General features: G+C 49.4%; 4 protein-coding genes across 4 annotated transcripts; 1 reads left to right on the top strand and 3 right to left on the bottom strand.

The window, feature by feature from the left end:
- Positions 1 to 789: 789 nt before the first annotated feature.
- pkaC (cAMP-dependent protein kinase catalytic subunit pkaC) lies at positions 790 to 2009 on the bottom strand (the record flags this gene model as incomplete). Its single annotated transcript, XM_026763008.1, has 5 exons — positions 790 to 817; positions 878 to 1252; positions 1306 to 1583; positions 1630 to 1879; positions 1996 to 2009. The coding sequence occupies 5 exons, from the start codon at positions 2007 to 2009 to the stop codon at positions 790 to 792; spliced, it is 945 nt and encodes a 314-aa protein (XP_026617524.1).
- A 1747-nt stretch (positions 2010 to 3756) lies between these two features.
- CDV56_109360 (Sin1 family protein) lies at positions 3757 to 6478 on the bottom strand (the record flags this gene model as incomplete). Its single annotated transcript, XM_026762979.1, has 3 exons — positions 3757 to 5818; positions 5897 to 6379; positions 6456 to 6478. 3 exons carry the CDS (start codon positions 6476 to 6478, stop codon positions 3757 to 3759), a joined length of 2568 nt encoding a protein of 855 aa, XP_026617523.1.
- Positions 6479 to 7169: 691 nt separating this feature from the next.
- Positions 7170 to 10629, bottom strand: CDV56_109335 (replication factor C subunit 1; the record flags this gene model as incomplete). The annotated part of the gene is made up of 5 exons (XM_026762954.1): positions 7170 to 7786; positions 7841 to 10230; positions 10284 to 10371; positions 10427 to 10451; positions 10543 to 10629. 5 exons carry the CDS (start codon positions 10627 to 10629, stop codon positions 7170 to 7172), a joined length of 3207 nt encoding a protein of 1068 aa, XP_026617522.1.
- A 350-nt stretch (positions 10630 to 10979) lies between these two features.
- On the top strand, positions 10980 to 11803 carry CDV56_109327 (mitochondrial 54S ribosomal protein uL16m; the record flags this gene model as incomplete). Its single annotated transcript, XM_026762946.1, has 3 exons — positions 10980 to 11037; positions 11107 to 11571; positions 11631 to 11803. The coding sequence occupies 3 exons, from the start codon at positions 10980 to 10982 to the stop codon at positions 11801 to 11803; spliced, it is 696 nt and encodes a 231-aa protein (XP_026617521.1).
- Between the last annotated feature and the right edge of the window lie 842 nt (positions 11804 to 12645).

The raw sequence follows: 12645 nt of genomic DNA, 5'->3' as shown, positions 1-12645 counted from the left end.
AATAAAAATCTCAAAATGTTGAAAAACATGCTTTGTCTCTTATTGACAATCTTTCTATTTTTTATATACAATTTACACATTTTTTAAAAAAACGAAAAATTGGAAATAATAAAAAACAAAAAATAAAAAAAACGCAAAAAAAAAGAAAAGACAAAAGCCCCCTCTTTCCCCACTACCAAAAAAAAAAACACCCAAATGAGAGGAACAGCAGCAAAAAAAAAAAAAAAAAAAAAAAAAAAAAAAAAAAAAAAAAAAAACATGGATGGCCTTGCAGGCTCCCCAAGACTTGAGAAAGATATACATCACGCGACACACAATAACCAATGACAAGCCCGATCATCCAGGATCCAGCAGCCGGGCCAAAAGGGTCCTCAGACAAACACCAGAAGCACTCCCAACATCGTTCAAAGGCTTAACTTTGAACCCAACAAAAGAACAGAATAGCGGACCCCACAATGTCCAAGAGAACTCTCTCAGATGCGTCAATTGACGAAAGAAGGTAAGGTCAGGCCATGTGGTAGCCACGAAACTTTTGCAGAGATAAAATTCGATAGGGTTCACAGGCACGCTCCGGACACATTCGCGAGCCTAGAGCATCATGGTCGAGTCACGAGACGGACTAGAGTCGTAAACAAGCACGATCTTTCAAGAGAGAATGGTAGTGAACAGAGGCACTTTTCATTTCGAGCATAAAGCAGTGGCTAGTTCATTTGAATCGTGGGCATCTCCAGTCAATGATTGTCAAAGTCGTTGGAGTATTCATTGCCTTATCAAACGTCGTATATTGGGCTAGAAGTCAGGGAAAAAATGGCCATGCCTGTGGCAAGAGTTTTGATTAGTACCTAGATTTAAAGGGATTCGCGACCGGGACACATACACATCATCGCCCTGCTGGCCGTATTGTTCCGTCTCCTCAGGATAGCGATCGTATTGACTGGCATCACCCTGACCTCCGCGGATAGGGGGAACATAAGGAGCATCGATGTCCTTTCGTGCAAGACGATCCCAGGTGACCTCCGCGAACCAAGGGTGGTTCTTCACATCTTCGGAACCTCCGTGAAGGTTACCCAGCCGCTTGGTCAAGTCCGCTGTGATGAGCTGGGAGAGCAAGTCGACGGCATCCGGGTGAAGGTAGGGCGGGTACTTGACACGGCCCCGAAGAATGTTCTCGTAGATCTTGACGGGCGAGCCACTGTCCCAGAAGGGTGTGAAGCCGCACAACATTTCGAAGATGAGAATTCCAAGTGACCACCTTTATTCTAGTCAGCCAATGGAAACTGCGAGCTCATGGAGGGAAATGCCTACCAATCAACTGATTTATTATAACCCTTGGACGAAACAACTTCTGGAGCAAGGTAATCGGGCGTTCCACAAAGAGTCCAGGTGATGTCAGGGACCTCCTTCGCGAACCCAAAATCGGTGATCTTCAGGTGGCCGTGCCGGTCCAGTAGCAGATTCTCTGGCTTCAGGTCTCGGTAAATAATCTGCTGAGAGTGCAGATATTCCAGCGCGAGAGTCACCTCGGCCGCATAGAACTTGGCGACAGGGTTTGGGAACCGCTGCGATGGGTCCATGACATCAGCCTACAGGGGACCTGCATTGATATGGAGGGACGCGAAGAGCACTCACCTGAGATTTGCGAAGTAAACTGAAGAGCTCTCCACCCTCCACAAAGTCCATCACCATGTACAGATTCTTTGAGTCTTGCCAGGTACCCCACAATGTGATCAAGAACGGATGCCTGACGCGATTGAGCATTCGTCGCTCGTCATTCGTATGCTCGACCTGTTTCATCTTGACCACCTGCGCCTTCTTCAGGACCTTGATCGCGTAGAATCGATGATTGTGTTTCGACTGCACCAGATGGACACGGCCGAAACTACCCGTACCTAGTGTACGTTGAATAGTGAAATCGTCTAGGGAATATTTCCCTTTTGTAGTGCGGGTTTCAGCCCGGTTGGCCTGTTGGGAGTTCGCATGGCCCCCCGCAGAAACCTGTGAAGATCCATGATGAGAGGGGTGGATTATATTTTGTATTCTGGAGGCATTGGAGTGTTGTTGTTGTTGTTGTGGCTGTTGCTGTTGCTGCTGGTGGTGTTGTTGTAGGTGGTGGAGGCCCGAGTTGTGGTGGGTGGAGGGATGGGGTTGCGTCACGGCGGATTGCATGGAGGCAGCTTGACCCTCGGGATTTTTATCTGTACCTGAAGAGCGATTGGGATGGTCGTTGGATGAGCGATGAGGCTGAGCAGAGGAGGTTGCGGAATTATTGCTGGTGTTACTGGTGGCAGATTGATGATGGTGGTGGTTTTGTTCGTTGTTATGGTGGTGGTGGTGGTGGTTGTCGGCAGAGTTGGGTGACGTCTGTGTCTGGGCTGTTGTGGGTGAGGAACCTGATTCCAGTTCTTTAGAGAGGGTATGCGAATCCTTCGTCCGCCGTTTCTTCAAAAGGCCTCCTAAAGTCGGCATCGAGGATATGAGAGTCAAGAGTTAAGAGGTCAGAGATAAGGTGAAACATAGACCATAGGATGGGGTGGTTGAGTAGCAGGGTATGGTAGGTTAGGGGGTGCGTGTGTTAACTTTTGTGTGAGAGAATCAACCCCTCTTCTCTGGCGGCTTGGGGGAACTTTGAAGGAGGGGAGAGGGAGAGGGAGAGAGATCGGATACTGCGGACGCCTCCCCGGGGCTAGAGACGGCCAGAATGGAGTCAATGGACCCCCCGATCGTGTACAACAAAAAACCCCAAGTTGAAGGCAGAGCAGGCCTGGAGATTGCTTCTTTCTTCTTGCTTCTTGGCTTTTTGTTCTATCTCGAGGTCAATCGATCGGATTGTTCAATCTCTCATCGTAGACTATCACAGAGGTGGTCGCAGAGTACAAGTTAGGGTAAATTGAGGGAAAGCCAAGAGAGCGGGGAGGGGCTAGTAGTTCATAGTCAAGATGATGATGACGATGATGTTGTTACTTGCTGATGATAAGGATGTGATGATGATATCGTGTTGTTATAAGGTTTGAATTAGAGTGTGAATACAATTGACTCTCTACAAAGTATCTACTCGTCTTAAGTATTTGTTCGACCCTATCTACGTCTTCAGATGATTCTCCAAATAGCTGGCCGATGAGGAACTACACTATACTTGTCTCGCTCTAAATTCGTATCATCTGAAGGCAATTGAGTCCCTAGACCATGATAGAGAAGACTTGATGAAGTCCTACAGCGTGCGCAGAGTGGAGAGTACCTAACCTCTCAAGACACGATGAGATCATCACTAATACTAGTTTCCCTGCCTATGGGATCATGCATCATTGAGATCATGACTGGGCCACCAACAACTTCAGATCCCATTTTCGGCTGGGTTACTCGAGCATTGATATGAGATTCTGATACGCTATCGCATTTCAACGTTATTATATAGATACCTGATCTCTAGAAGCACTGCCGCCAGCGGTAGAGCCTACACAGTCTCTAGCTTGGGTGACTTCATCCCAGCGGATCTCCGGAATGCCCCGCTTCGAGGGCTTTGGTGTCCATCCAACCGGCAATATTCCCTAAATTAATATTCCTGCCCAGGCTGCCTACTTTACCTAGTGTCCAGCAGTATATTTAGTAGTGATTCACATCATTTCTTCATGGATTCTTATCTCGTGCCAAGGGTACTTGTACATCAATGAACCAAACCTCCATAGATAATAGTATCAAAACAGCATGTCCCTGCAGGATAAGACTCGGCCCCGAACGCCATCCCACCCTTTCTCGTAACTAAATGCGATAATGAGCCATGTTCTTCTTGATCTCATCCACTATCTCAACCGCCTCCAGGGCATTTCGCGCCTCAAAATCGTACCGCTTCTGCTCATTGGCATCGTTGCCCCGCAGAACAACGACCCGGAAGTTCTTCGGGTGTCGCCGACTCACTTTGCATCCCACCACATCGTTGAAGCTGATCGATCGGGTTTTGGTGTCGGATGCTGCCTTGCCCGTATCCCCCGGCATGATATGCATGTAATCATTGTCAAAGGTCAGGATGCGATGGTTCGACGTCGTAAAGGACATCGACTGCTTTCGAAACACATGATAGCGCCGGTAGTAACCACCCGTAAGTTCCTGTTTTTGGGTGAGTGGATGTAGCATGCGTTGTCCGCTCTTCTTGCTCTTCTTGCTTGTAGCGTTGTGTTTGTTGTCAATGAGCAACGGCGCATTGGGGGATGAGCTTCCCGGGGAACCAGTCAATGATAGAGGACCCGCGCCGAATCGACGCCGAACAAGGTCGAGATCCGTGATATTACCCAGAGCCTCCACTGTCCGGTCAAGTGGCGCTATCGTGTTGGACCCCGCCACTTTGAGAATGTAATTGCCCTTGTCGAGCGCCCATCTTTTGCAGACCGAGTCCAAAATTTCTGCTATATAGCTGTCGGTAGAGGTGTTCAGAGTTGTAACGTGAGTGGCAGCATCCAGGTTCATGAACCGGATCTTCAGTGTTTTGGAGACGCCCATTCGCGGCGTAGCATGGTACGTAGGCACCGCGGGCCGGTCAGCTGGAGTCAAGGTAGTGTCGTTCAAAGCAGACGAGAACGGCTGTCCCAGAATGGGATTCGGGCGAGTTGCCGGGGCCTTACTCTGCAGAGTAGGCGGGATGAGTGGCACAGTCGGCGCTGTAGGCGTCGTCACGTTTTCCTCTGAGGGTACTTCCTGACTGTATTGCGGGAACAGCCGCTCGTTCTCTTCGAATTCCTCCTCAGAAGCTTCTACCAAAGCGAATTCATCATATTGCTTTCCCCTTGATCGGCCCCTCGTACCGGCCGCCCTATTGTTATTGTTCGAAGTGAAGTCTGCTATATGTGATGCTCGGCTCAAAGGCGGAAAATCATATTCAATCTCTCCATCCTCCACCATCCGTAGTGTCCATCGATTGACATTGAGTTTGTTACGCTCGATGGCCGGCTCGCGGCCTTCTTCCGAGTATCTCCAAAGAGCCAGCCCAATAGCCTCGGCAACAGTGACCGGCGCCGGCTGATCTGCAAGCTTGGATTCCCGGCTCAGCTGAAGGTCAAGAGGTTCTTCGGGGTCAGAGGAGAATGGAAGGTAAAGCTTAATGTTTAGGGCATCCGCTAACCCTTTACCGGAAAGTACAGCAAATTTCTCGACAGGATTTGTGGGCGCCCTCATGCGTGCTTTAAGCGCTTGCGTCAGTAAACTGGTGGGTTGCAATCTGCTGATGGGGCGTGGCGGTGGCAGATTTTGCAACTCGGGTGCTGGAGTTTTGGGTTTTCTCGGAGACGCAATCTGAGATCCAGCTCCGTTCTGTAGCTTATGCATCAACACGACAGGCGAGGATGAATCCAAACCACCGGTGATCCCGACGTCTTCCAAAAGCGAGCCGGACCCAGCCGTTGCGTCGAACTCGGATGAGAGCGCAGATCCTTCAGACTCAGCGCCTGAGTCCTCGGCGGCCTCGCTCAGCCCTGCGAGCGTCATAGTGTCGACATTCCTGTTGCCGGTTCTTCGAGGCGGGTCCCGATATTCTATGATCTTGTCCTTGGCCGAGAATTGGATTTGTCGCCTCTTAAAAGAGGAGTCCATTTCGTTGGTCTCGTTATCTGTGGACAGGTCGCTACTGGTAGTAGTGTCTCGTCGTGGTCGTCCTTCATTCACATTCACTGCCGTCCCCAATGATCCAGTGCGAAAATGAGTTCCTGTCGCAGGGTGGGAGGGAGATGTGACCATGACTTCTGGCCCTTCATGACGATCAGACGACCGGATGGGAGAAGATCCGGCTCGCGTGCGTATCGGCATCTTAGAGAATTGAATCTGAGAAGCTCTGCTACAGCATCAGTGTGAGTGATTCCAGTAGGAAAACAAACTCAGCACAGTATCAAATGCCATGCTACGGCAAACTAACCTCCGAGTGCTGTCTCCATCATCGTCGCTCTCATCGCTCAAGTCACTGCTGTCATCCTCGTCCGCTTCTCTTTGTTTCTGCTGGTCGCTCTGTTGGCGATCCCGGCGGCGCGTCCGTTTCCCACTCCGGCCATGGGGCCGACGTCCGATCGCATCCACGTTGCTTTTGCCAGTAACCATGCCCCCTTCTTCGTCTTCTCCGTAATCCCCAAACCTGGATCTGCGCAAGGTATTGGCATCTCTTGAAGCACCGAAGCGATAGTACTCTGAGGAAACGGCAGCCGTGGTCGGAATAGGAGGGGAAGAGGCTCTCCTTGCTTGCGCTGCTGCGGCTTGGCTGCTAGGGTTGGTTGATCCTGAGAACCATCCGGCGGCACGGAAGCCAGGCGTGTTGAGGACCGAGTTATTCACGTTGATAAGCCGTTCGCCGACTCCGTCCTTGATCGTTGATAGATATGAGGTGCGCAATTGCCAAATGGTAAAGCTGACGATCAGTCAGTGCCCGAGTCGCGACCATACTGCACAAAGTAAATGAAGGCGCGGTGGAAATGGCAACTTACTCATCATTATGAAGGAGAGACATCTTCCCAGCGTACTCCACTCAGTTCCTCGATTATGATCGAGTCTCTATTGGAATCGGTCGACAGATATTGAACACAGCGAAGTTGCCGTGCAATATTCCAAACCGCAATGAGACGGAGGGCTGTGATGAAGGGAAGATATGCGCTGAGTACATGCAGCAGATAAATAAGATGAAAGCCAGTTCACCTTAATCAGGTCCAGCCTGTTCATTCAAAACAAAAAGATTAGAAGGAATGTACCCTCGGGGTAGTTGTTTTGAGGATTGATGGCGGGGGAGCAAGAATGAACTGATCTTACTGATGAGGAGTAGGCTAGTAGCTATTGGGGGCCGGAGAGGGGTCATGTGGCGGTGCTCCCCAAAACATCACTAGTACTACTCCGCAGATCGGCCAAGACCCTAACCTAGCTCCTTCACAGACAAAATCCGGCCTAAAGTACGTATGGACCCTAGATACGGGGTAGAGTCAAAGACAATTTCTTCTGACGTATCTTGATCATTGTTCAGAAGTGTATATAAAGAGGTTGTTCAGTGTATCCCAGTCAGGCTTCAAATATGATACATTAATTAGCGGTGATGTGGAACCGCTTCGCATATCATATACAATTCTTTAGCTCAATATTATGCCGAAAGCTCATAAACAGAGGTAGACAACCAGGTCCCAGACGCCATCATAAAGCGAAACAAGTACATCTCAGGCCTTTGCCTTGGTCTTTCGGCCCTTTCCTTTCTTGGGTTTCTCGTCATCGTCGATGAAATCGTCATTGACATTCGCTTTTTTACCCTTCTTGCCTTTGCCTGACGCTCCTTTTTGCGCCGCTGATTTCTTGGGCACACGGACATACTTGTCTTTCTTCAGATCAAGTTCTTCAGTTTCATCGTTATCCTGTGCGTCATCTTCGAGGACCTCTGCCTCATCCGATTCATCAATGGCATCTTCGATGTCAGGCCTTTCCTTTGGCATCTTCTTCGGAACCGCAACACTACTGGCTTTCATGAATGGCAACGGATGCGATCGCTGGTTGTACAAACGTGTAAAGGTGGCTTTTGTTTGTGTTTCCAGCTTGACATTGGACTCGTCCATAGGACCCAGGCCAAGCTCAACCAGAGCATCCCAGTCATCTCGCGTGAGGAAATAACTGTCCATGAAGTTAATGACATCTTCGACGCTGTCTTTGCCTTCATCCATTAATCTGCGAACTAATTTGTGCCAGAGGAGCGGAATGTATTGCTGTCTGATCTCATCGCGGTCACCGGAAGCACGGAGACGCATGTGACCTTGAATTTCCCTAACATAACGCCAGAGTTTTCCTGCACATGTCATGTTAGTATCGAAAAAGGAAATACTGCATCACGAAGACATACCTTGCTTACTATTCTGCCCCAGCCAGCTGGTAAAACCGGGACGCTCCACCATATTGCCGTAAATGAAGCTTGCAGGGCGAACAAAACTGAAAACAGCATGAGCCGGCATAAGACTCCATTGCTGCTGTGTTCCATGAATCATCCTATCGACAAGATCACCATCACTGATGCTAGAGGCTGCATTGTCCGCCAATTCAAGCAGCTTCAACTTCTGTTCCTTGCCTTGGTAATTGCCAGCTAGCGTTGGTCTGGTTCTCAGATAGTTCTCTTGAAGCATCAGATAACTGAACTCGTGATCATTGAAATACAGCTCGATTTTGTCGCCCAGAGTGGTTTTAGAGCTCGGAGCGAAGGTCTGGGCATTTAAGATCTTGCTGACAATGTCCCACGGCTTCAGGATCACATGCTTCTCCCAAGCTTTGGACATTTCCTTTCCCTTGTCAAAGTCAAGATTCTGCTGGTCTAACTTGACAGTGGAAAGCATGTTGATAACTTGTCGAATATCGGAGTTGGTTCCTTCGATGAGACCATCCAGAACCGGAGGTGGAATCTTCAAGCCTTCCCTGAAGCAGATAGTCGAGAGTCTGGCTCTGATTTGCTCGGCTGTCGGACGCCGGAAAGGCAGCTCATAAGTGATGTGATCGAAGGGCTTCATTTTTGGCAACCTTCGCTCGTTGCAGATTAAAATCAAGGGTATATGGGTTTTCTTCGCAATGGAAACCAAAGCACTGACGCCACCTCGATCTCCAGCGGACATTCCGTCAACTTCATCCATTATGAGAACCAAATTCTTTTTCGTGCTTTCGACCTTCTTGCCTTCGCCAGAAAAGTAGCCTTGCAGAGAGGTTGTGTCCAAGATATCAGAAAGACCGCTTTCCACGAGCTTCTTGCTCCTTGTATCACTCGCGTTCGTTTCCACAACATCATAGCCTTCAATCTTAGCTACCAGATGCGCTGCCGTCGTTTTCCCTATCCCAGGAGGTCCATGGATCATCACAGAGCGATAGACCCCGGACCCATCTTTTCCAGGTCTTGAAAAGTTGAACTTGGCATTCTTGTGCCAGTTATGAAGCCAATTTTGGAGCTTCTCAACAGCTCCCTTGTTCCCGCATATCATATTCATGGATGTTGGAGCATATTTCGTCGTCCAAAGCTGATCATCAACCTTGGCGCCTTGAGACGCCGAGGGAGTTTGAGACCCTGCAAATGCTTTAGGTGTCATTGCTTCTTTAGCCTTGAGCTTGCGCTTCTCTTCTGCTTCGATTTCAGCAGCCATTGCTTTGATCTTGTCCTCTTCGGCCTTCTTCTTCGCCGCATGTTTCTCAGCCGCTTTTGAGTCACCGCCATTGGCTGGGAGTCGCCGGATAAGTTCAAACAGACCTTCCTCATTGATAGTTTTCAATTTGTGATCCTGGATTGTTTGGAGTTTCTTGGGTCCAGCATCGCTTCCCAGAACCACATAGCTGGTTTTTGAGCTAGGTGCTGTGGTAACTTTGCCACCGTATTTTTTGACCAAGTTCTGACCTTCTTCGCGACCGAGGGTATCAAGAACACCTGTAAAGACGAAGGATAATCCAGCCAGGCAGTTTTCAGCGCCAACAGGCAATTCTGAGGTCCCACCTGCTACAGGATCTCGCGACCTTTGCGTAGCAGCAAAGTTGAATTTGGCCTTCTCACCTGATGGCGGTGGTGGGGAAGGAGGTTTGATTGTCGGAATGCTGTCGAATATATCCTGGATTTCCTTGCTCTCTGGCTCATCCTTCTTGGCAGCCGCTCCTCTCCGTTTCTTGGCAGCAGGAGCCGACGCGGCTGTTTTTGCGCGCGCCGGACCTTTCGAGGGTTTAGTATCCTCATAATCTTCATCCCGATCAACGGCCTCGGACTTTCGTTTCCGGGCTGCGCGCGAGGCTTTTGCCGGTTCTGCGGGTGCGTCCTCCATGGCCACGTCGGCTGATTCGGGTGTACTGGCTTTCTTTCTGCGTGACGACTTGCCGGAGGCCGCACTGGCCGGTTTTATTTCCATTTCCTCAAAGTCGCTATCATCTTTGTTGTGCTCATCCTCCTCGACATAGTCGTCGTCATATTTACCCGGTTTTTTATACTCTGTCGCAAAAATGTCATCGCCTCCTAAGCCATCGTCGTCGTCTAGAACAACGGTGCTCTTCTTGGCCGTCCTACGGGAGCGTTGTCTAGGTGGTTGCTCGACGGTCTTTGTATCATTGGTTTCAGAGGCGTTTTTAGCATCGCGGCCATTGAGAGATGCAGTATCAGAGGGCTGGGTTTCCTTGGTCTTCGTTGCATCTTCGCTTTTGCCAGGTTTTGTTTTCTTTTTCGAGGATGCAAAATAGTCCGAGGTGGTCGTCAGCTCCCCTTGGGACTCCGCTGGTTTACTTCAGATAATTGTTAGTGATACACAAGCAGCGCGTAACAGTATTTTACATACGGCTTGCTCGGTGCCCTCGACTTTGGCCCAGGCGACTTGGGTTTCACTTCCTCTTCATCATCACTGTCATCGACAACCTTTCTGCTTCCTGTATATCTCTTAGCAAATGTGGCTCGAAATTATCGTTCCATGGCTGAACCTACGCTTCTTCCTAGCGGTTGAAACGTCCTGCAATTAGAAGAATTGAGTCTTAGCAACACTTTTGATTTCACCATGGCAGGGTCCAGCGTGTCATTTCTGGCTTAATGTATCAGCTTACCTCTTTCTTTGCTGGCGGTTTCGCGGGAGACGCACTAGAAGCCTGGCTGGACTTGCCTCCAAAGAAGCTCCTAATGTCGGCAGGCATGGTGGTACTGTATCAAATCCGAGCACGACATGCAATCCGAGGAGGCGAGAGGTGTCCTTGAAATAAAAAGTAGACCCCAAACAGGCAACCTCGGGCTTCTCACTTCTACCTAATAATCATTTAGAGCTCGCCTCGGAAACGCGAATGACGCGCCTGTCCGCCTGCAGCTGGTTCGCCGACGTGATCTAATTTGATTACATAAGTGGGAATTCTGTGGCACGTGCGCAGCACACTCTGCCGTTTTGGGATCCAGAAGACATCGGATATGCAGACATGCCGATAGCCAGAAAGTCTGCGGTCCGTTGAATTTGGTCAACTCATTACAGAAGGGCCCGGTGTCGTTCGTTGCAATGGGTCCTCAAATTAAAATGTTCGCGGGACCTCAAATGGCCTTTCTCCGGCCTACCTGTGAGACTTCCTGCTGTTTCCCATAAAACTTTTCGTCTTCCATACAGTGAGCTGACATTGATTCCATAGGTCTATCGGCACCCTTTAAGGCTTTCCAACTATCACGATGCTTCTCAACATCCTCGCCGGCTCTTGACTGGCTCACACCGAAGTTCATGGAAAGGTCGAAGTCTCCGAAAGGTCGACCACATGTCCCTACCGGCGGATCCTCTCGCGGTACAACTGTCGTCTGGGGTGACTACGGATTGCGGATGAAGGATCACGATCGCCGGCTACCTGCAGCATCTCTCAAGCTTGCAGAAGAAACTATCAAGAGACGACTTAGAGGTATGAATTATACTTTGTACAAGCGTGTCAGCGCCAACATTGGTGTATACACCAAGGGCAACGAGCAACGTATGGGTAAGGGTAAGGGAAAGTTCGACTACTGGACTGCAAGAGTTGCCGTCAGCAGAATCGTCTTCGAGCTCAAGGGTGATCTACACGAAAAGGTTGCGAGGGAAGCTTTCCGACTGGCAGGCCACAAGTTACCCGGTACGGTTTACCTCATGCTATGGAAGAATTGCAAATCCTAATATTTTACATGCAAACAGGTCTCTGGGAATTTGTGAAGAAGGGTGACCCGCCTGTTGTCGGTATCACAAAACTCGGCAACGGTGTCACTCTTGAAAGCCTCAAAAGACCACGAAGGAGTCCAGCCCTAGGTACAGACGATATGGCCACACCTCCCAACTCCACCTCTTCTAGCTCATCCGCTTCTCCTTAAGCCCCCGCCTCGATCATGCCATGTCATTCACGCCTTCTTAGCGCCGCTTAAGCGCCGACGCCGGAACCAGGTCCATACCCCTGTTGACTCCTCGTCTTCGCTGCTGCTTCACTTTCCTTCGAGTCTTGTGTATACTATTGTCAGCCTCTGGTTCTCTGTGATATTTGTACGCTCACCATTTCATGCCTTCGTCCACGGAGTTAAATAGAAGGAAAATCCAAGAGTATTATACCTTTATCCGTTTGTCCGGAAATGTTAGATGTGAATTCCCCCTCAAGCCTCCGCGCCTCCTCTGTGTCCTCATCGCTCAGCTTCTGGCCATTGTTGTCAAAATCGAAATAAGTCTTCATTTCGCTTTTTGTGTGTGGCGAGTTTACTACATCTCGGTCAGACAGATGTTAGGAATGAACTGGGCATAGATGGGCATGAGAGTCGTCAACATACCACCCAACTGCCCCGTTTGTTTGGCCGGGGTCTCTGTAAATAACCGAATGGATTCATACCTGGTTCCCGAGGTTAGTCTATGTATCTCGCGGAGAAAATAAGTTGGAGGTCTTGCGGCAGTACGTACTGGGTGCTCTCTCCGCCGGGTTCAATGTCCAAAAGGTTGGAGTTAGACATGACTAGTAGCCCTCACTTAAAAAGAGAAGAAAGGGAAACAAATTGCTGAGTTAACAGTAATTGTTAATTGCCTGTTGATATCCTCGTAGCTATCTCGACTTTTGGGCGGGTCAACTCAATTTATATGGTCACTGTAGGTATGACGTAAACCATCACAAAGGCTTGGAGCAACCAAGTTCATGCATGCTACTTAATCACTTTTGCTAATATCATAGAGATCT

Source organism: Aspergillus thermomutatus, assembly GCF_002237265.1.
Source record: "Aspergillus thermomutatus strain HMR AF 39 chromosome Unknown NODE_22, whole genome shotgun sequence".
NCBI classification, from domain to species: domain Eukaryota; kingdom Fungi; phylum Ascomycota; class Eurotiomycetes; order Eurotiales; family Aspergillaceae; genus Aspergillus; species Aspergillus thermomutatus.
The sequence above is the reverse complement of the archived record's forward strand: the minus strand, read 5'-3'. Positions and strand labels throughout refer to the sequence as shown.